The sequence below is a fragment of the Serinus canaria genome, chromosome 2 (assembly GCF_022539315.1).
Source record: "Serinus canaria isolate serCan28SL12 chromosome 2, serCan2020, whole genome shotgun sequence".
NCBI classification, from domain to species: domain Eukaryota; kingdom Metazoa; phylum Chordata; class Aves; order Passeriformes; family Fringillidae; genus Serinus; species Serinus canaria.
The window spans coordinates 63,718,987-63,743,360 of NC_066315.1; the positions used below are offsets into that span (position 1 = coordinate 63,718,987).

Consider the following 24,374-nt stretch of genomic DNA (forward strand, 5'->3'; position numbering starts at 1 on the left):
TAGCACATGCCAAAGGCATGCTGAAGATTTTTCGAACAGTTCTGATTCATCTCCTGGAATTCCCTTTTCTTACAGATACAATATAGACATTAATTTTATTAAGTCAGCTGTTTTAATATTCATTGCAATAAAGAGGTTATTCTTCTAGAGCCCTCAGCACAACTGTTTCGGCATTGTAAAGCCAAACAAGACTGATTACTGCCAGAATTAATGAGCCTTTCTATACTCATATGCCATATACACTGTAATTCATCTGCAGTTTAATCACTAACTAAAAATTTAGAACTGAGACAGAACTCAATTCAGTGATTCCTTGCAGGCTGTGTTCCTGTGTCAAACCCTCACACAGAAACTTGGAAGACAAGAAGCTTCCACAAACACACATATTTTGTGCAGCCATTGCAGAAGAGGATGAGTGCAGAGTGAACGGGAAGCAGATTGTGCTGCTCTGCCAAGGCCTCTCACATGGGACAGAGCTGAGAAAAGCCTCAAGCCCACTCTGGCGTCACTGCAGTGCCAAGAGAATGATTACTTTGAGAAATTTTCCTTAGCAATATATTTCATCTTTAAAGCTTGCACTGGTTCTGTGAAATTAAATAAATCCACTACATTTTTATAAACATTTCTTATAAATATGTAATCACTGGGTAGATTAGGTCTTGTGTTTTGAGGGACAGAAATAATCTCTGTGCCACTGACAGAAGATCCTCAGAAAAGTGGCTGAGAGCTTTTCCAGAAGGAATAGGAGGAGGTATGGGTCATTGTGGGTCATTCAGAGAAATGTTTGACCATAAGTTTGCCTTCTTATCTATAGAAATCAAAGTATTCTACAAAATAAAACAGCTATGTTAACACTATTTCATATCTAGGAAATAAAAGCACAGAAAGCTAACCCAGCTTTCCTGAAACCTGATGAAATTTGGTGGGAGAGCTGCAAAGAGAACCCTCATTTAAGGACTCCCACTTCTGTGCACTATCCACAGAAATGTGCTGCCTCCCAGTGCTGTCTAGATACACCAGGCATCTGTGGAGCTGTATTTTTAGGCCTGATATTCTCTTTGTCTGGAACTGGGCCATGAAGATTCACAGTAAGCTCAGGACTGTAAATATCCCTCAGACTTTATGGGAGGAAAACTGGCATAATATCAAAGCAGAACAAGCACTTTCTTAAATTTCAGTTTTCTTAACTACTGTCATACTTGAAAGATTTCCCTGAAAAATAAGAAAATACCCAAGCTGCAGCATGTTGTAAACAAGCAAAAATTAGAAAGGAGAATTTCTGCAGACTTTATCATGTTATGGCAACAAGATCATGTTTTCAGAACTACAAATCATGGAGGTTTCAGGGCTTTTTCAGACTTTTGCTGGTCATTAAGTCATCAACAAAAAATCTTTTTATTTCACAGTAATACTGTAAATATTTGTTTTCTCCCAACCCATTTTGTTGTAGGGAAGATAACATGTCCCCATGTATTTCTGATGCATAGACCTTTCTCAAAATTACTCTGCCACTAAAATGTTCAGGCTTTGTAGGTAGATCAAAATACTTTTCAAAATGCACAACCTCTTTTTGGCATGTTTTTGAAGTGTCTTTGACCTGTGCTGATCTGTAGCAAACTTGCTTATTCTAAGGTGAAATAAAATTCTCTAATGCTGAAGTCTTCAGGAAAGGTGAAAAGAAAAACCTTAAAATGGCAGAGGTCAAGCAGGACATATGTGCCCATTATTTTGCGTGTGTCATGGTAACATTAGTCCTCAAGATCATGAGGATTAGTTGTCTCCAGCAAGCACATCACAAATAGTCCTGGAAAAGGTGAGAAAAAATGCAGAGTTCTGCTGCAATCCTGAGTGATTTCCAAGTGAAGTGCCAGGGAGGATCAGAATGGTGCACTGTCTTTGGTGGGACATTGTATGGGTTTGGTGAGCGTACTTTTGTAATATTAGAGGGTTGCAAGGTACAGCAGTTGTTTTGCCTGTAAACTGATGATTCCATGTCCCTCAATCTGCTGTTTCCTCGGTGGAAGAATTTTTCCCAGTGAATTAGTGCTCTAAATTAGTTTTTCTGAGACACTGGACCAGTGTGATTAGCATTCACTTTGCACAGGAAAGATCTTGGATAGCTTCTGCATTCATTTTGCTTTTCTCTTCACTCCAGACACTATTCCTTCCACTCAGCAGTCATTCCCATGGATACCATTCGTTTCTGATTAACTCAGGAGAACTTCCCCAAACCATGGCTTGCAGGCAGCATTTCCCATGAAATCCTCCCACATCACTTGAAGCCAAAACATTAAAATGTATCAAGAAGGACAGGTAAAATTGATCTTGCCTACAGTGTATTACTTTCTCAGTCTTGTTGCCAGATGGTAACAGGCAACTAACAAGTAGTTTGTGTTTCTTGTAAAAAACAACTTGGTTAATAACATGAAAAACTCAAGCATCTGAAGAAGTTCCAGGGATATCAGAGGAAAATGACAATTATTCTGCTAACTCTGAGCCATGGGGTTGATATTGGTCTTAATCTGGGCAGCATGTGAAAATGCTGCCAGTGCTGAGAACAATTTTTGCTACAACAAATTATTAATACTTAATGTCTGTGCATTTTATCACTGCAACTATAGGAGGGTAATTAAACTGTTGCTGTAATGTAGAAATTTATTATGGCCTTTCTTTATGGATGTTAAATCACATGGCAAGGAAGACAATATTAAACCAGATGGTGCTTTTGGACCACCCACTGTTAACAGCAGTTCCCTTCCCTTCCCTTCCCTTCCCTTCCCTTCCCTTCCCTTCCCTTCCCTTCCCTTCCCTTCCCTTCCCTTCCCTTCCCTTCCCTTCCTTCCCTTCCCTTCCCTTCCCTTCCCTCCCTTCCCTTCCCTTCCCTTCCTTCCCTTCCCTTCCCTTCCCTTCCCTTCCCTTCCCTTCCCTTCCCTTCCCTTCCTTCCCTTCCCTTCCCTTCCCTTCCCTTCCCTTCCCTTCCCTTCCCTTCCCTTCCCTTCCCTTCCCTTCCCTTCCCTTCCCTTCCCTTCCCTTCCCTTCCCTTCTTCCCTTCCCTTCCCTCCTCTCCCCTCCTCTCCCCTCCTCTCCCGTCCCCTCTCCTTCCCTCCCCTCTCCTTCCCTCTTTTTTTACAGAATGAGGTGGCAATGCTTCTCAAGCCAATATCAGAGAAGATTCAGGAAATCCAGAACTTCAGAGAAAGGAACAGAGGAAGTAAAATGTTCAACCACCTGTCAGCTGTCAGTGAGAGCATCCCTGCCCTTGGGTGGATAGCAGTGGTGAGTGACACATGGTATGGTTGGGAGGTCTGTTAAGAAGCTTCTAGATGGTGCAGCCCAGGATAGTTCCAAATCTTGCAGAGCTCTGCAGTCACATCTATATAGTTCTTCAGTCTACTACACCCAAGAAGGTAATAAACCTGGTATGTCAGGGGAGGTATCTGACTAATGTTTTACTTCCTTTCTCCTTCTGTTGTTTCCTGCTACCATGGGGTGATGGTCCTAGTCTCCTAAACCAGGCCCTTATGTCAAGGAGATGAATGATGCTGCTACCTTTTATACTAACAGGGTATTAAAGGACTACAAGAACAGGTATGTTGCCAAGCTCCAGTATCAACTAGCCAGAGAACCGAGCATTAACCATACCAGTAGGGTTCACAGTGCTATCACGGGAAGTGTTTTGTAAACTAAAAAGCATTTGATGAATCCTTCTTGCAGTAGTATAGTTTCCCTTCCTCACCTCTGACCTGCAGCATGCTGCGGTGAGAATGGTGTCAGCAGTGCTGGTTTTCATCCTCTGCGCATTTTAAGATTATTTTTAATTTTTCTGGCATTCCAGCATCATGAGCTTATATGCAAATGCCTGTTTACATAGTGATGTGCGGCTAGCTGGCTGCTGTGCATCCTCCTCTGATTTGTGCTCTCATACTGTTGCTCTTCTTGCTCTTGGCTTGCAAATGTGTATGTAGGTGGTAGATAGAGACAGATTCAAATTCCATAGCTCCTAATTTGATTTTTCTCTGTACCACTTCACTATTCTTAAAGACCACAAGGAATTCACAAAAAAAGTTCCATAAATTATATCTGTGAACTGATGGAGTAAGATAGAAAAATTCAGGTCCTTCTTACGCACTCTTCGAAAAGTCATGTATTAAATCCTGCTGACTTGATGCTTTTGAAGGCCAGATTTTGACTCTTGATTTTTATATCCCAGTGAAGAATAAAAATTCAATTTGCTATTGAATTTTTCCTCTTTAGTGAGGAGAAGGTTTTAAATATTAAAACCTTTCACATGTACTTATGTTTCTTGAATATGTATAAATATAAATTATATGCTATATATAGTATGTTATTTTATATATATTATATCTTATTCCTAAAGCCTGAGTTCACCTACTGAAGGTAGTAATTGATGCTGGGGTAACTGATGATTTTTACAACATAGCATCAGTATTTACACTGGAGAAAAAAAAAAGTCTCATGTAATGGTATAAATGGAGTACATTACTTAGGTATTTAATTCTTCCTTTAATGAGGAATTCTTTTCCTGTTTTTCACTGAATCAGACCACAGTGTCTTCCAAAGTATGGAAGGCTCTCCCTTGACTTCAGCAGGCTTTGGATTAAACCTGTTGACCCAGGTCCTCCGCATTATTAAGGATAAAATTCCAAAGGAAATAAATAGAAGGTAGACACACAAATCCTTGTAAGCAATCACTATTCACTAATAATTTGTTATAAATATGGTTATAACTATAACTTGTTCATCTTACAAGCAACTTCTCTCTACATATTTCCTGGTTTCATTTATGAGTCCCATTGAAGGACTAACAATAAAGATTCTAAAGCCAACTTGTGACTTGTTCTTTAAAAATTCTTCATGTATAAATATTTCAGTCTGATGACTGTAACATGACCCACTATTGCCCTGGCCATATTTGAACATGGCAGCCAGAATATCTTACAGAATCCATGGATATTTAATTTTCTAAAGTTCAGCACCTTGAAACTATGTCTAGGTACTGCTGCACAGCTCAATGTGTCTTTAGTGCTTTTTCACTTGACTTTGAGCCTGAGAAGAATGGTGACACAAATTTCTAGCAGGAAGCACTCTCTGCTAGAGGCATCCTTTGCTCTTGTTTGTCCTCTAGAAGGATCTAGAAGCTTTCCAATGTAGTAGCTTCAATTTTTGCAGCACTGGGCTGGTTGGCCGCCTGCTAACTGATTTGTCCATGGCTTTAAGGCAGTCACTGGGTTTTATCTGCTTTAAGCAAGAGCAGCACTGCTCTCTGGTTTTGAGTACATTCACACATAAATATTGCTTCTTTTTCTATAGTGACACACGCCATGTTGATTGGGTGAAGTCATATCTGAACATCTGGTCTGAGCTTCAAGCTTATATCAAAGAGCATCACACCACAGGTCTCACCTGGAGTAAAACTGTAAGTACTCTTTCTTTCTTCAAGAAGAACCATAAAAAGCCAGTAACCTGTTCGTCCTTTAATGTGGATCATTAGCTCAGGAAAAATAAATATCTATGCCAGGAGCAGAAGCCATAGTCTGTGGATTTCCCAACCAAGCCAATGAATGTTTGAAATATAAATGGAGATATTCAGGCCATTGTGGTAAAGGTTTGGAGGAAGAGAAAATAATTACTTGGGATTATTATAGCCATAACCCTCAGCTGCAGATGGTAAAGAGAGGCAGACACAGTTCTCCATGCCTGTAGAAGGTAGGAACAAGACAAAATGCAAAAAATTGAAGGACATGTCAGACCAAAGGAAAACTGAGGGAGCATGTCATGGAAAGAAGAAGGGTGGTGGAAAGAATCTGAACAAAGAGAGGGATTTAATAACAGGGAAGACAAAGACAAGGGATACATAATTTTGTAGATGGATAGCTTTATAAAACTATTATTTTAGACATACAGAAATATCTTCTGGAAACAGAGTAAATTTAACTGCGTACCTAATTATTTGTGCTCCTTATATAACATGCTTCAATGTGTTACATCTGAGATGATACAAATGAATATTTTTCTCTAAGAGAGGTATAAAAATGAAAAATTAATTTTATGTTGGGTATAAATGTAAGAGTTTATGCCCACCATCTACATTGATACAGTGTTCTATTTTACTTTAATAATGTGCTCGTATTTATCATCCGATTAGGAGAACCGCTGAAATATATTAAAAATGTAATCAGCTTGCTCTTTACTGATACCATCTCCTAAACCTACCATATACTTGCACATGCAGTCTTTCACACCAAATTTATAATTTCTTAGGTGTACACAAATATTATTTTTAATTGAATGACTATTCAGAGGACTAATACAGGTCACTGTTTAGTTCTCAAAACAAACAATTTTAAGAACTTGGGAACATAGGGAAGTGAAGTAGAACTTTCAAGTTAATGGCCTTCCAATCAACACCATTCTGTGATTCTATGAAGTGTAGCTTAAGATGGAATAAGAGCTGCAACACCTTTCCTGTGAAGACAGGCTAAGAGAGTTGGGATTTTTTTCAGCCTGGAGAAGAGAGGCTTCATAGAAACCTTTTTGTGACCTTGCAGTATATAAAGTGGGCTTGTGAGAAAGACTGAAAAAGACATTACCAAGGCTTGTAATGACAGGACAGGGGGTAATAGTTTTAAAATGAAAGACTGAATATAAAGAAGAAATTCTTTATTTTGAGGGTGATGAGACATTGGAACAGGTTGCCCAGAGAAGCTGTAGATGCCCCATCCTTGGAAGTGTTCAAGGCCAGGTTGGGTGGGACTCTGATCAATGTGGTCTATGAAAGGTGTCCCTGCCCATGGCAGGGGTTTGGAACAGGATGATCTTTAAGATCTCTTCCAATCCAAACCTTCCCCTGATTCTATAGTACCTGGAAAAGTTGCTTTCTCTCTCCCTCAATGGAGGTTATAACCATGTAAGATATTGTAGGTTACTTGTATTCAGCACAGGCTGCAGCTTTCTCTTCATACCCTTCGTGAGATATTGTACAAGGCCTTTCAATTCTCAAGTATTTGACTGCAGGTTCAAACACAGGAGAAAACCATGATCTGCATGTACATCTTAGTCTGAAGCAATGCAAAATGCTTGAACAGGATAAATTAGAAGACTGTAATTATTAGCTACGTTGTAGGTTTCTGTAGTAAAAAAATTAAATATTAAACATGATCCCTTTATTTAGTACAAAATTTCACACTTCTTACATCCTCTTCTGTTATATCAGTGAACGTGAGAAGACCTAATGATTTCTAAATTATTATTACATAAGGAAAAGGAATTGTAGTACCCCATTAGCTGAATTAGCCTGAGAATCTGGGACATAATTCATTCTGTTAATACAGAAAAAGAATAATCTTCACCTTTAATGGAACTTCACAAATATGGATATAGTGTTAAAAGGTAAAGGTTTGTACAGCCATTTGATCAAACAGGAGAAGCTCTCAATGCTGGTGAGTACCGGTAGTCTTACTCAGAAGGGTAGCTGTTGCACATTATGTTTGACTGATCCTAAAACCAATACCTCAGCCATTGTGTCTTTATATTTCTCTGTCTTCAACTGTCCAAGAAATTGCTGAAATCTAGGTGTGACTTGTTTATTTATATTAAGCATAGTTTCCTGCCAACTGTGCTCATTCCATCATGAGTGATGAGCCCATCCCTGCATGTGAAGTACTGATTTCACTTCACTTTGGATATCACTCATATCTGGAAGTTGTCCTGGAAGTATGCTTCATTTAAATTATCCTTTATGTGATACAAGTCTGAAAGATTAAATTGCAGACTCATTTTTATGGATGTATATATTTTTTTAAGTTTTACTAAATGTGCATGTAAGAAAATTAGAATCCAGTAAGTTAGCAGGTTGTTTAAATCACTTAAATGTTATTTAAATATTTCTATGAAGCTTGGCAACAAATCCATTCCAGAAAGTAATGAGTTCCTTAAGTGATAATTTCATTTTTGTTATACATTTTAAAGTGAGAATGGAAGTCACAGATTCACATTGTGTGAAGTTAAGCATTAAGGTCTGCAGAATCAGACAAAAAATGTGACATATATAAAGGCTGTAGATATATTCCAGACACAGTTGTTAATCATTGCACACAGCAGCTTCCACTTACATGCATAAAAGGAAAAAAGGAAAAAGCAGTAGTTTGGCAAGGCGTTAATAAAGTGGAATGTTTATGAGAGGTAGACATTGGTGTAAAAAAGGTATTTTATTATAGAGGGGGAGAGAGAGAAATGTCTTGGGGCATGTAAGTACAGATTTCAAAGTGTATTATGCCAATAATTTACCCTTCATATCTGCAGAAGTCAACAAAGCAATGCATGAAGTTTCTGTAAAAAGCTCTGAAGTAGCACATTTGTATATTTCTAAAGAGAGTGAAGAGTCAGGATGAATATTAACTATTTCTTCTCTCCCAGCTGTATTGTCAATGCTTGAATTCTAACAAAACCCCAGGAGCATAAGCCTAAATCAGAGGATTTCCTATGCTTGCGTTTCCAAAAAGGGGACAGGATTTTTGAGTTGACCCACTAAGCTATGGGTGCTGTATACTGTGGTGTGCACATTTGTGTGCATGCAATATCCCAAAGCTGTGCCATTTCCAGCCCCCCCACCAAGCTGCACAGGGCAGCTGCAGCCAGCCTTGTAACAGATCACTAGTACATCCTGGAACAGCGTTCCTGGCTCTGGCAGCCGGCATACAGGCATACACTTCAGAGGAAAGAGAAACGTCTTAATAAATTAGAAGACAGACACAAAGGGTTGAAATAATGTTCAAGCAGTCACTTCTGACAATAACACTTATCTCTCTCTGCTTTATAAAAAGTTTGTGATAAAAACAGATGTTCATGGATTTTTGGATCTAACACAGTTCTGTCTTGCTTTGGTTCTGCCAAGTTGTGTGAAAATATTTTACTTATTAAGGGCACTCTATTGAAATGTGTGACTGTGTGAGGAGAAAGCCAAGAAAATAGTGAAGAATATAGTGTATTTAAGAATACACATAGAAGGAAATAGTGTAGTTAAGAACCTTTAGACTTTTGTGCATCTGAACCTGTTTTTCTCCTCATGTGGAGTGGTAGTACAGAACTGGACTGGACTGTGTAAATTGTCATTTCCATCATGACATTGTAAAGGCATGATGGATATGGTTAGGATATTTGATAGTATTGTGCTCACAGAACAAAAGTAGGTATCTAATGTATGTTTGTGAGCAGGATTGTCCCAGAGAGTAAAAAGTTCTGTGTATTTCAACATAATCTGAATTAGTCATTTTCATTCATTGATTGTGCCTATGGCAGAGAAAATATGCTTGTCAGTGCAAGCCAGATGAATCTACAGTATTTCCTTAAAAGTGTAATTTTGTAGTTCATTATCTTGGATGTAAATTGTCCTGCCTCCTACACCCTGTGCTGAGTGGCCATTCACTATACTCACTACATCTCAATTTAGCTATCTTGACAATGGGGACAATAAGCAATTACCGGCCTAATGGAGATTTGTTTTAATTTTCTACCAGATATGACATTCTTAGATGTCAGTGAGTCTTTCACTGTGTTGTCACAGTGAAATATTTTAAGTGCCCAGGGTAGCATTTTACCTATGCAGTAATTGTCATTTTTGCTTGCTACAGCTTTCTGTCTTTAACAAGCAATCCACAACTGTAATAGTGACCTGTCCTTTTTCAGTTCTTTCTGATAAAGAGCAAGTGCCTTTTTTTCTTTTTTTTTCTTTTTTTTCTTAAGAAGGGATTCTGTTGAAGCATGCCTCTTTCTACCCTCCACTTCTTTTTGGTGATGTGAATAAATGAACAGCTGTAATATAAGCTCACAAGAATGCCTAATGAAAAGTTTGTTTGCTACAAGGCCTGCATGAGTAATTTGGGGGAAGTGAATCTTCTGCTCCTATTTCTGTAGGTTAACCTTGCAGCAAGAAAACAACCAGTAATAATAAGAGACTGCTGTAGTTTTCCATGTATTAAATAAGTGTTAAGACACAAATCTTGCTCCAAGATAATAGATCTTGAATGTTTCAGTTGCAGGTGGATCTGTACTTAACATTTTGTTCTTTGTATACAATAGTAATTTAAGATAGATTTTGCCAGCAGAATACAGAATTTCACTCAAGTGAAACCCTCTCCCCCTTTACAAATCAAAACAACTTAGGATGAACTCTGTACATCTTTAAAAGCAGTTGAGATTTATTTAAATACTGTTTCCATTGAAGCCAGTATCTTCAAGTCTTTTTTTTTTCCTGAAATAGCATTTTAAAAAACATTTATTACTCCTTAGATAGTGCTCTAAAAACATTCTTTAAAAGCTGAAAATCTCCACAAGCTCCACACCGAGAAGTACCATCATAATTCCTACATTAGCCTTATTGAGTGCAATTATCCTAGTCTCAGTGCAGACTTGGGCATTTTATTCTAGTCTAAAATAATTACCTCCAGACATTTTCTTATAAATTGGCCCTGCCTTTCTCCTGTTCTATCAAAACATTTTCCTGTAATACATCATCTCTGTACATATTGATGTGAACAAGCTGCAAAAGACCAACTTCTGCAGGCAAAAGCCTCCTATTATCTGTCCAGTATCTCTTCTGTGCTGTGTTTAGTTTGACCTACTTATCAAGCAGCCATCGTCTGAGCCACTTTGCTAAAGCTAAAGGTCAAAACTGTAGTGCCAAATTCCAGCCACAGCCAGGACTGCAATCCCAGAGGCCTTATTCAGATAGAAGGAAGGGCAGCATAGATATACAAATTTAGATGCCTGTATCTCGGAGAAGACAGACATTTCCACAGTGCTCAGTTTTTCTCAGTGATAGCCTTTTCTCTCCTTTTCTGAATATCTTCCATTCCTTTCCTCTACCTTTCCCCTTCCCTATCCCCTATTCACTTTTTTTTTTTTTTTTTTTTTTTAGTTGCATCCTTTAGTTACAAGTGTTTTTTTCTCAGAGAATAGGCAGTGTTCTGGTTTTTGGTACAGGATAAATTTAAAAACAGGCTATCCTGGCACCTCTGCAATAGTTGCCTCTTTGGTAGAAACTGCCTCAATCACATCCCTGTCCCTTTGAAAGAAAGTATTTTTACTCTCTTATTCCAACAGTGGGTGAAAATATTTGTCTTTACTGTATATCAATTGTATTCTCTTAACTTGGACCAAGCACCATTCAAACGTGTTAAGGGAAAACCTGGGTGAGGCCTGCAGCCTAGTTCCAGTGGAAAAGGGAAAGGAAATACAAAATTGAAAGCAAGAGAGAAAAGGAAAGGTATATCTATTAAAACTTCACTATCTTGATAAAGGGATTGGTCTTTTTTTTAACCAAACTTTTCTAAAAGTAAAAGATGGTTGAATCAGCCTGTTGGAGCACATTATTTGTTGGCAATTACATTATCATACAGTTCTCAAATGATTTAGAAGACCACGGCTGTATAAAACATTTCTGGTTGGGTAACTCTGAAGATGTAAGCATCATTTTAAATCCTGAACAGGTGATGAATGGCAAAAGTATATTACAGGGGGCTGCAAAGCTTGAAAACTGCAGATAAATAATTCTGCTGAGACTCAGTAACAAGAAAAGAATGGAGCCGGGGTTTTGTTGCTTTGTGTTTTAACTGGCAAAGATTACAGGCCCTGTAAGTCAGCTGTTTCATCCAGTAAATTGCAGCTCTCTGGGCAGCATAACTCCTTGCAGACAGGTGGCTTAGAGTAGGTAATAGAACTGTTGTGCTAAGCTACTTTTACACAAAAAACACCTTAACAAGAGCTCTGGGCCTCTGAGTCATGGTCCACCTGTTCCCAGAGGTTGATATGTGATATTTTGAGCTTCACAATTCTTGTCTTTGGCTGTGCATATGTATGAAAAGAACAATAAAGAATGCTGTAATCATTTTAGGTGTGAAACTAGGATTACTATAAAGGGGGAGAAAACAGGGATATTCTTCCTTTTTTTCTTTTTTTTTTTTTTTTTTTTGGAAGAATGTATTCCCCATTAAGATTTCTGTTTGTCTACTGCCTTGAAAAGAAGGCTTTTCAGTAAATTAAGGGAGAGATTTCATGACCTCTCTCTAAGCCACCTGTTGCTTCAGCTGCAAATAGATACTTACCACTTAATAGGAATGACCAACAAAATAGGTACTGTATATCATACACATGCATATATCATTTATTTACATGCATTATATAGATGCTTATAAACTTCTGGCTCAGAGTAAAATCAACCCTTGCAGCTACTAGAAATGCATTGTTCAGATGCTCCACAGCAGGTTCCCAGCACAAGAACTTTGTTGCCCTCAGTGTCCGTGCTGCCCTGTGTCAGCCAAAAGCTAGATAAACACAGAGGAACACTGCGGGTGTTTGTACAGGGTCTGGCACGTAAGCCCCTCGTAGCCCCAGAGATAGGAGCCTCTGACTGGGTCTCCTTGCTGCTGCCCTTCTACAAATATAGTAACAGTGACATGGAAGGCTTACCCAGGGAGCTGTTCAGCAAGAATAGCTCAGGAAATAGTAACATCTGCGATAAGACATAAAAAGAAATTCATAGTGTCTCTCGGTAGCTGGGCTCAGACCTGAAGACATGTCAAGCTGCATATGGCCACTGAAAATTAGTGACAGTATGTCATCCAGAGCACTTGTGTTATGTCTGAACAGCATTTTATTTCTCTAACAAGATTGGTTTTGCCCTGTGCTCCGGGGGAAGGAAACCTTTAGGAGAAATGTGCTTAATGAGGCCCAGCTTCTCAAAAGCAAAGGGCTTCACTCAGCTCTGCTGTAATTTCATGGGAATTAAATGAGAATTTCAACCAGGCAGCTATCTCAACATAAACAATCATTTCTTTCTTCCAATGAGGCAGTTAGGTGAGAAAAAGAAGTGTACCTCACCCTTCTGCCAGTTGCACAAGATAAAGGTAGAAATATAACATACTTTGAGGCTGTACCACAATCCTGCAAACCGTGCACAGTGACATTTATCAGACCCAGTTCTGTGAGCAGCATCAGACGCTGTTGCTAAAGGAAACGTCTCTGCCACAGTCAATGGGAGGCCCTTGGGCCTCTCTGCAAATGGCTCAGGGCTGTCCAGCAAGGAGCAAACCCTGATCCATTCCTGTCACCCCATTTAGAGCATGGGTGGAAGCTGAAGACAGCTCTGAGGGGAAACTTCTGGAATGTTTTGTCCCCACAGAACTCTTAGTACATGGTCACAGGGCCTGCATCTCCTGTTCCTGATAGGACCTTACTCGGAGAATTACATTTTCCTCCATTTCAAACAGCTCCATGAGCACATTTCAAAGCACATCAAGTTCACTATTATACAAAGCTACCAGGTTAAAAGTTACAGCTTACTTTTGTGTTACATTTTCACAAAGTAAGGACGACTCTTACCTGTCATCTCCTGCTAATTCTCACTAGGGGCATATTTGTAAATGATGGAAAAATGACCACACGAACATTTTAATGGAGCAGTCAGCTATCAGTATAACTTGACTTCGTGTCTGCAGACACCACAGCACTGAGAACGGCAGCTGTTGCCGAGGCAAACAGCTGAAATAAAAGAGGAAGAAATGCAGCTTGCAAACAACTGCCTTCACTGGTCCAAATGGCTTCTAACACTTTTTATGTAAAGACACACTGTTGTTAACATCTGCATGAAGTTAATCTGAAGAGTTGTTTGCAAATAGCAAAGCTGCTAAGCACCTGCTGCTTTAGGATAGATGAACTTTTGTGGGCATGTAGCATGCTATTTTATTTCCAGCAGCTCTCACAAACACCACCCTATACAGAACAGAAATGAATGGACTTTGTGAAGGGAACTTCTGTTGAAATTGGATAGGACTATACACACGTATCACCAGATACCAGAACAGTTTAAGAGCCTGGTTCAGAAATATTTTGGAGCCTGAGGGTGTAAGTTGTCTTAGAAAAGAAACTAAGGAAAGCAAAGTAATTGCTGGTGACTGAGATTGGTAACTTGGAGGTTCATTTATTAATAGACGTCAAAATGGATTTTAAAAAGAAATCCTGGAACTACTTCACTTGGCTGATTTTTAAGTTGCCCTTTACATCAGTGTGTCTGAGTGCAGCACAGGTCCCATCTTCCTGGCACGCAGGGAATGCAAGAAGTGAAATGTGTATTCTGCAATTCCAGTTCACTTTTGCGCTTTCTGTCCCCTTTTGAGACTTTCCCTGAGCCACTCTCTCACAAAGAATTTCACCTCATTTGAATTTTTGTTTGATTTCAGTTAGATACATTAAAATGGCAAAGAAAAGAAGACTGTATCCAGAGTTAGACTGTACCCTTCTTCCCAGCAGGTCTGTGTACCTTCTCATTAGTGAGACTTATCTGTCTTTTCCATGCCATTTTATTTCAATGGGAGATGGTCCTACTGGAGGAGTCTACAGAGCAGTAGATGAAGATGGGAGCAGTTAAGCCATGTACTTTAGAGACATTTTTTCCTTTGTTTGTCTTTCAATTTTGCCTGGCCTAATTTATGATTGAAATTGTTTGCAGTTTCCAGAATGGCCCTAGATGTTGAAAATAGCATGCTACAATATCAGTTCGCTTGTGTAGCTGTAACTCAGGTCTTAAACTAGACAAGATTTGCCATGCAAGAGAAAAGCTAACAACCAGGATTCAGTCTGTCTTTTATTTCTGTGACTGCACAAAATTAAGAAGAAAAGTGGGAAGGGTGACAGAACCTCGGGTGTCTTTACCTTGTGATAGCTTCTGTGTTCTTAATTAGATCTAACTCAAAATCTTTTGTGCTCAGTGGAGATAACCACTGACTTTGGTGGAGGGACCAGGCTTGTAAAGAAAAGAAGAGGCAGATGGGGCAGCATGAGTGCAATGAATACTTTTTTTTCTTACTTTTGAAAGTCAGTGAAAGGACTAGAATGTCTTAGCTGCTCAGGTCAAGAATTGAGATTTTTGAGTAGACTTGTTTCGTCATCAGTACTGCACTAAAAGGAAAAAAGCTCCTAGTTTCCCAGATCCTTTCCTACCTCTTCTGTTTCTTGAAAATAAATATGACAACAATTTCCAGTCATACAAAACCATATCCAAACTTAAATTATGTGTTTAAAACCCTTCCTTTTATCTGTACTTTGACAAGGAAGTTCTTTCAGAGTTCTGGGAGAGAGATGACGCCCTTCCATAGATAAACCCTTCTGAGTTTTACTTCCATCTTGTTACATGGATATTCCCATACTTCAGTTGCCATTTGGGAAACTGCCTTTGATACACCACTCAGCAGAATTATTTTAGCCCAGAGAGTCGTGCATTAGTCCATGATGGCCCTGAGTTTGACACTTGAAGGAAAGAGACTGCCAGAGTGACTCTGTGTTATATTCAGAATACCCAGTTAGCTTCCAGAAATTTTTTTCTCTAATGCATCTTTGCAGCCTTTGCACAGTTTAGATGGTGTTAATTCTAAGTGGATGTGTGATTCTTACACAAGTTTTCTGGAAGATTACAACACTGTACTGATAGGCAGGTGGAAGCAGTAGGTATTTTTGAGAAAGCAGATGTCAGTCTGGAATTTGGCAACCGGATTTTCATCTCAGACTAAAAGTTATTAGCCACTACCACTACTGCTAATTATTGTCTTTCATAAAGCATACATAATTCATAACTGCATGTTCACACAGTGAATGGTGAGTGCCATTTCTGAGTATCTGAGTGTTTTAAAAAGCCCTGCAAATGCAATGTTCATAATTCTGGATAACAGGGCATAGTGGATTCAGTTGCTATGGTTGCAGGCAACAGAAGGGGAAGATCTGTATTGCATCTCAGGCAGCAATAACTGATTGTACCACTAAATCCACTTACATTCTTTTTTTTTTTTTTTAAATTACAATAATTCTTTCTTCTGCTGACTCTGCTGCAGGTAACTTTACTGGCACTAGCAGAGGCAGGGAACAGGCACTATAAACTGAGGGCCCAGTGAAGAAGTTGTCCCCAGCCTAAAACACTGACCTGTAATAAGGCAGTATGTAAGCAGAAGCTCTGAGTTAAATGTATCCATGCAACACTGGAATGTCTCTAAAAGCAGTCGACTTTAGTCCCAGTATATCTTGACAATAAATTATAATTGATTCCAAAAGGAGACTCTTCTCATTTGTTTACATTTGATCAAAAAGATTTAATAACAAGAAGTGAGCTTATCCTCTTAGGAGATCTTAGACTTTTATTTTGTTTTTAAGGTATATCAGAAAAGTAAGTTAAAAAGGAACATGTGGACCCCAGCCCTTTTCCTGTTAACAGTTTGGAATTACAGGCCAGAACAAGTTTTGCTTTTTAAAAAATAGCTGTAGTTTTCACTCCTGTGAGATGCATGAAACAGATCAATGCTTTGCTGTTTCAGTTTAGTGGAAAGCAGAAAGAGTAGTACCATAAATGGTTAAAAATATCCTCAGAGGCCAGCTAAGCAATATCTATTTCCAGGATGGATTACCAGGGGCCCACTAACAACCTGTATCTCTTAACAAAGGTAGCCAGTTAGAGGAGCTGTGACTCCGTAAGTCGCTGTAATTTTCCCATTGTGTGTGCCCACCTGTTACTATTTGCTGCAAGGCACAGTATCTTTGTAGCTACCTGAACTCATCAGTACAAATCTAATTTTCTCAATAGTTCTTTTAAAAGTTCCCTCCGTGCTGCAGAGAGGTAGGATCAGAGTGACACTCAGTGGCAAGACAGTAAAAGTGATTCTCAGATTGTCTCTAACATCTATTGTTAAGAGCATTCTTATAAAATTTTAGTCAGATAATTATTAGTATTTTCTTTTTGATAATATTCTATATAAGAATTGTAATTCAGACCAAATTATGTACTGTTATGCAAAGTACATATGTAAAAAATATGTACTGATTATGCAAACTAAAAGAAAGACTGTGTTACTTACTTTGCCAAGGCCCACTTCACTCCTAACTTACGTGCTGTGATCTCCTGCAACTGAAAAAAAAAAGGGAAAAAAGAATTTGGGAAATTGAACTAAAAACAGAAAAATTGAATTTCAGAATCAAGAGACATGAACCACCCTAGTTGTATATTCTGTGGTATTTGAATCTTTACAGATAACTTGAACAGTTCCAAGAATAGCATTTTACATCTTGCATACAATTTATCATGTTGTCTGTGTATAACTGACAGTTGATGAACCTCTCAGTTATTTGTGTTGTACCAAAACATCTTCTTTATCTGGAAAAAAAAATCCTTTTTATGTTAGTAAATACTGGAATAAATTATGGAATAGTTACTGTTAAAGATTTTTAACATCAGCCCTTAGAAATGTTGAAGACAAATATTTTAGGTGGAGTCGTTCTGCGGTAAGGGTAGAGTGTGGGCTGTCATTCTTTCTAGCTGTGCTTGCTCAGGTGCAGGGAAAGATTGGTAGGATTATATTCGATTATGGAGCCAGAAATTCTCAGGAGCCTGTGGCTTTCTGGAGTCACCCGAGCCCAGCATTCAAGGATGTTAATAATAAGAGCTGTTGTGATACAATGTTCCTTGAAACACTGTATGTAAAATATTTCCCTCTGTCTCAAACAGGGTCCTGTTGCATCCCCCATGTCCATGCGATCTGTTCTAACCAGCGGCTCCTGCCTTTCTCCACCACCTCCGCCACCGCCGCCCCCGGGACCGCCCCCCATCTTCGATACGGAAACCACAAAGGATGAAGGAACTGCAGCTCGCTCAGCCCTCTTTGCACAGCTTAACCAGGGAGAGGCAATTACCAAAGGTCAGGAGAAAAGAAATCGAATTGTGATCCAGGAGTCAAACTACATCAAGAGCTGTTACATTTTTCACAGCATTTCACAGCTTTCACAGCATTTTTTAGTTACATTCTAGCAGCTCAGATCCTTCTGAGGCTTGCAATGGTCCAGTGGAGAAGGCTGTGTACCAAAATGAGCTTTAGAAGCTACAGCACTCAAATAAGTTCAGTATACCTGACATTCACACCATTTAGAGGTATTCTTTTAATTTTAAGGCAGCCAAGCTGGATATCTTCAGCCCCCAGTAGCTGGTCAGCCTCTTAAGTTGCAATTGCAATAAAGTTTTATCCCTCTTTCTGACTCACATTGAGTGTACAAACCTGTGTCAAAATGTCTTACATGTCAGGTGAAATAAAGCTTTTTGTATTAATATTGGACAGCTGTAATTTAAGTCTATATCTATAAATTTAAATACATATGATTGATATATTTGCATTTAATGCTGCAGGGATAGATCAAATATTGTCATAAATTAGAAAAAGAAGCTCTGTTTTACTGATGGAAAAACATGATACAACAAGCTCTCAGAGCTTGCTACAGAGAGGGACCTAGAAGACATTGTGGAATTTTCTGTTGAAGATACTAAGAGGCCATCCACAGTAGAAGAGTTTTAATATGATCTGCTAAAAGTATGTCAGCAATGACACTTCAGGTTGTTAACCATGGTAAACCTTGAGGAAATTTTTTTTTAAAAAGCAATTTCAGAGAGTAACATAACACAACTACAAACAAACTTCTCATGCTTCAATATGAGCCCTTTTAGGATTGGAAAATAGACTCTCTTTCACAAGCACCTTTCTTTTTGGTTTTTCAGGGCTTCGACATGTCTCTGATGACCAGAAGACTCACAAGAACCCCAGCCTACGTGCCCAAGGTCCACCTGTTCGTTCTCCAACAAAAAGCCATACTCCAAGTCCTACCTCTCCCAAGAATTCCCCACAGCAGAACCATGCCCCTGTCTTGGAGCTAGAGGGAAAGAAGTGGAGAGTGGTGAGTTCCAGTCACACCTCTGAATTGCACTTTGCACATTGCAAACCAGGAGGAGGACTGAAACGTCTTGTCTGTCATTCACATGCAACAAAACAAAGTTGCAACTAAAAAGGGCTGAGTCCTCCATTTCTCTGCATTGCTACACTTCAACTTCTACTATTCTGTAGGATCTTAAGTTAAATTCACTTGTCTCTGAGAATCACTTATTAATTCATCTCATTGGAGAACATCAGAACCGGCATATAAATTCCTTGCAAAATCAGACAATGCCCCAGAAACAAGTCCATTAAAGAACACCAATTAAAATCCCTTTTTGCAGGCCATTCCTGTGAATGAGGGAGAACAGTCATCACAGACCACACTCTCCAGTTTCCCTAGCCAGTGGAATTGTACATTTATATTTCATTGCCTGTTCCGTGCAAGCATGTCTTCTGTGCTTAAAAGTAGAGGAGTGTTTTCCTTTTGCCCAGTCTACAGATGGAAAAAGGAGATTTGTTTAAAGTTTAGGTGTTAATTTATGTAGGCATATACTAAAGAATCTATGAATGAAAAATGATGTGACTGTGTTGGTTAGGAGAGAGCAGAAAGAACACGCAGTTTAGTCATGCAGAAAGTTATATACAGTCAGTGTATATTACAGGAGAGTCCAGTTTGCATAAGGTGCAGTCACTGTTTGCCTGTGTTATGTTGTTATGGTTCTACTACTTGGAACTTTCCTTGTGGATCCCTAGCCTTTCCTGGGCATCCATGGAGTGTAATTGTTCTTTTAAGCCTAGTGAAAGGAAGTTTATTTGCCTATTACTCCATTATTGTATATGGTAATGCCTGTATGTGTTCACAATATTATATAACACTTGGGGAAGGAAAACTTGCTCTGTTCTTCAGTCTGAATCAGATGGAAGCCAAACTGCAGTTTTGTGAGTGCCTTTTTTAATTTTTGTGAGCATAACATCTTTGCTGCAAAGTTAATGGATTTTGTCACTGTCTGTGCTAACTTCTTCAGCTCTGCAGCTCTAAGTGATACAGTGTCATCTAAGGGTCAGTTAGGTGAGATATATCTGGTCACCAAGCAGATTAGGATTTTAAGCCACAGGAAGGATATTGCTCTATTGTAACTGAAGATGCAATGACTCGAGGACAAATTGTACTAAACTCTGTCTGACTGTAAGCTTAAGACTGTTAGTTAAAGAGAACCAATTAAATAAACTTTCTTTTGAAATAGGAATATCAAGAGGATAAGAATGACCTGGTCATTAACAACACTGAACTCAAGCAAGTGGCCTACATTTTTAAGTGTAACAAATCTACACTTCAGATAAAAGGAAAAATCAACTCAATTACTATTGGTGAGTGGGTAGCTCAGCTGGGCTTCAAGTGACAATCTTGGAAAAACTGCCTTATGTGATTAATAATGCATCTGAATCATTCCATTCACTTTAATGATTGATTATGAAAGTCACTCAGCTATGCAGTGCAGGCTGGGAATTTTCATAGTTAATGTAGCAGGTGTGCATGTATTTGCTTTTTTCTTGCCTTTCTTATTTATGATTGCTTTTATTTTAGACAACTGTAAAAAGTTTGGCCTTGTGTTTGACAATGTTGTGGGAATCGTGGAAGTGATCAACTCCAGGGATATTCAGATTCAGGTAAATATCCAATTGAGAGATGAAGACAGACCTAGAACAAGTAGGGGTGAAAAAGCCCAGCATGTAGTTACAAGAAATTTTAAAAACTCACAGAGCACAACAAAAGTAAGAAGTATCCAAAATGGATCTTTACATGCTCTAAATTCTGCTGATGTTTCTAGAAAATGCTTGTGAAAACTATTTACTGTCACTGAACCAACCTCTCGTAGCCCAGTGCCTTCTGGTTCTGGTGGAGCTGAGAGATCTGTACACTGGCAGAACTGTTACTTCTGTCCCTGATGTGCTTGCTTTCATGCTAAGCAACTCCCAGCACTTGAAAGTTCAGAGGTGCTTACAGAAGAAATTCTAGCAGTTAGCTAATTGATTTCTAATTGCGCAAGATTTTTTTATTTTCTTATCCTTTCAGTGGAAATGTTCAAATAATCTGTCAAGGGACAACTAAATGTTATAATGTAAAAGTAGGTGCTGCAGTTTCAAAAAAATCTCCCTGGCCAGTGATGTGACACTTTATATAACTAAGTAGTGTACTTATTTGTCTTCAAAAAGCTTCATCAGAGATCATATTCCTTGTGATTCTCATGAAAAGAAGATACAAGTATTTTAAATCTATACATTGCCCTCTGTACTGGGAACACTTGTCCTGCTCAAAATGTACAGACTGCCTGACATTTACAGCACTCAGTCAGTCTGTTCCACAGAGGTCTAACTACCTGCTCTAACACTGAGTTGTGTCTGACACACACAGCGTAATCTCAATAAGGGAGTCTAGGACATACTATTTTAAGTGAAAAAGAAATGTTAATAATTATATTAAACTGCCACTCTTCAAAGTGAGGTCTTTTGCTTAAGAGGCGGTGCCTGCTGTATGACATTAAATATAGGCAGTCTTGCTCCATGCTTCAAAAACAATGGTCACAGCCACCACAGGGAATAGGAGCAAGATGGGGTTTTTATATGTTGAGCCTTATGCAAGTGACTGAAGTGTAACAATCAGTTTTATTCATGATCACTACATGTCTTTTTACAGCAGAGAAGGCAGTTATAGATCCCAGGCACTTATTGGAGCAGTTTTAAAATAATTATATTATTTTTAATCATTACGTCTTTAACTATTCATGAAAGCTGAAAATTTCATATGTAGTAAATAGCAAAGCCACAGCTTGCTAATACTTAAATAAAATGGAAATACCTTTTATAAGAATCAAAATTCTTGGAATCAAAATTAAGCATGTTCTATGAATATTGCATAAGGCTTCTGTGTATATCATGGAGCAGACTGGGCATCCACTTAGGAAGGCAGGATCTGGTTATATGCTGTATGCTGCTTGAATCAGGCAGCTCCCACAGGGCTGGCATATGCCAAGTGCTAAGAACCTCAGTTTTCTCAGTAATTTGAAGACCTGAGTTCATAATGTTCAAACACGATATCTTTGAACATACGTGATATGTTGCCTTAACGTACATGGTATGTTAAGGCAACAGATTTCAGTAAGTTAATCTATAGATTTTGCTATAGTGACTTTAGTGCCAAATTGTTTGTCTCTCCTTTATCTCAGTATCTTTTTTCTTGCCAGATGATTGCAAAATTTTTTAAACACCCTTCCTTCTGTTCTTGATTGCATAAGAACCCATTTAGAAGAGGAACTTTAGGATGCATTGATCCACTGCATAGCTCAGACTTCAGGATAAGGGTGGGATGCAAGAGGACAGATCATTTGGTTTACTGCCACATTTAAGGAACTGAAGTTGAAAGATATTCTTTGATTAAGTGATGGGAGACACTCTTATTAACAATTAAATCTCTGTCACATGCTGTCAGTGTTCTATGGCTTAGGATAATCTCTGGTGTTTTGATGTCCAGAGTATATTGCCATCCTTGCTAGAGAGGGCAGGAGCAGGAATTTTTACTGACAAAAAGTGAGACAGACTGTTGGCCATGAAGAAATCTTTCAGTCTGTAAAATTGTAGAAAAGTGAAGATTTCCCTTCCTTGCCTCAAGTAAATCATGTTCTTGCTTTAAAAGAGACATATGAAGTAGTTTTAGAGATTTAATTAAGTTGGTCTTAGTACCTATTTAGAACTGTAGCTTGTCTGAAGAGGATAAAAACCCTTTTGGGTTGCATACTGCAAGAGGTTTGAAGTCTTCAAAGTGTATTACAAATACCTTGTTGAGTTCTACTTTATGCTGGGATCTTTCCTTTGCCCTTACTGGGTTGAAGTTGACATGTTTGACTTCTTAGCCAGTACTCACTGCTGAACAAGATGAACACTGCCTAAATATCAGCACAAAAGCATCACTGAAATTAGAGAGAATCAGAGAAGTTCTGTCATGTTTAATATACAGTTGTGTATTAAAAGATGCTGCACATTACAGGTTTGCTGTTGTGTATAGGTCTTTGTTACCACCACCAAGAATTTTCAGTGTCCAGCAAATCAAATCAAACCGTCACGCAGGCAGGTGACACATAGATCAGATGCTGGTGGCCAAAATTAGACCTAGAAGGCAATGAGGAATTTATTAACAGTATCTCTGTTTGCATTTAAGATTTGATGTTAAGTAGATTTTATTTTGCAGGTGATGGGGAAAGTGCCAACCATTTCTATTAACAAAACAGAAGGCTGCCACATCTACCTCAGTGAGGAGTCATTGGATTGTGAGATTGTGAGTGCCAAGTCATCCGAGATGAACATTCTTATCCCCCAGGATGGTGATTATGTGAGTAAGATATTTTTTTTTAATTTCCTTTCTGTTTCATACTAGTCTTGGCAGTTAAGAGCACTTAAGCCTCTAGGAAAGAAACTGATGTAACATGCATAATTATGTCATCGAAAAATGATCCAAAGCAATTTAATTTCTATGTGCCTATCTCTCAGGAGGAAGAATTCCTTATTTTCTGAGGCACAAAATAATTTCAGAGATCAAAAATTATCTCCTGTCTTGCCATTCTGATGGATAATGGCTTTGTGTCCTATCCATTTGATCTTTTTTTTTTTATATCTAAACATAATCTCCCAAAGAAATTACCTTCACAGAAGAGCACTTAAGTCTGAAGATGATGGGGCTAAAACTAAGATACATGTAAGGCTACTACAGGTCAAATAATACAGTATAATATACTTGTTTTTTCTAAAGCTATTGATACATGGATAGCAACAGTAGTACTTTGTACTGTTTTCAACATATGTCCTTAAAAGCCACTTAAACTGGCATTTTTCCAGTTCCTTTCCCATTCTAGTGAAATTTTCATACTGTGCACAGTGGCATTTCTAGTAAAGTCATGCTCTGTCACTTCACACACAAGCAAACAAAGTGTGCTCATAATAGTTCCCTGGTGTCATCAATAGAGCAGAGTTGAAATTGTAGTGCATGGCCATAGACAGAACTTAAATTTCTTGTCAGTCTGTTGGGCTGGAATTTAGTACAAGGGTTTAGGCTTTATAAAATAAAGTATGTAATGAGAACTTCTGTGCTTAACATTTCCAAAAGTGACTGCTGGATGCCCAGCTTTACACAAGTAAAAGGGAACAATTTTTAGTGGGCTCATATTCACTTATTTCATTTTAAAAGAGAGTCCTTTTGTTCAGTCTTGCCTCAAAATCACCATACCATCAGAAATTACTGGCTACAAAAACATCTCTTTGAGGTCTAAACAAAAAACCCTTCTCTTCACATATTTTTTTCCTTTACTGGGTATAGAGAAATACTCAACAATATCCCCCATCGTTTCACTGAATTTGTAGAATAGAGGGGCACTTTATTTGATGTTCTGCTTCATTTCGTGTACCCCACAAAGGATGCTGATTATGTTGAAGTGTATCATACTTAAAATGACTGGCGTTTTTAATTTTATTTTATTCTTCCATATTACAGTATTGCTTTTGTCCTTAAAATTAGACTACTGGCTTAATCTCCACATCTAAATCCTCTCTACCGTCTTCCAACCCAGACATCGA

At 38.5% G+C, this 24,374-nt stretch overlaps 1 protein-coding gene across 1 annotated transcript in view; it reads left to right on the plus strand.

The window, feature by feature from the left end:
- The window catches only part of CAP2 (cyclase associated actin cytoskeleton regulatory protein 2), a 68,285-nt gene that overhangs the window by 41,910 nt on the left and 2,001 nt on the right, over positions 1–24,374 (plus strand). The window contains exons 5-12 of the mRNA XM_009086408.4: positions 3,133–3,276; positions 3,503–3,588; positions 5,332–5,437; positions 17,561–17,750; positions 18,599–18,774; positions 19,997–20,120; positions 20,338–20,420; positions 22,996–23,136. Of these exons, the coding sequence (XP_009084656.1) occupies positions 3,133–3,276; positions 3,503–3,588; positions 5,332–5,437; positions 17,561–17,750; positions 18,599–18,774; positions 19,997–20,120; positions 20,338–20,420; positions 22,996–23,136 (1,050 nt within the window). The remainder of the gene's footprint in view (positions 1–3,132; positions 3,277–3,502; positions 3,589–5,331; positions 5,438–17,560; positions 17,751–18,598; positions 18,775–19,996; positions 20,121–20,337; positions 20,421–22,995; positions 23,137–24,374) is intronic.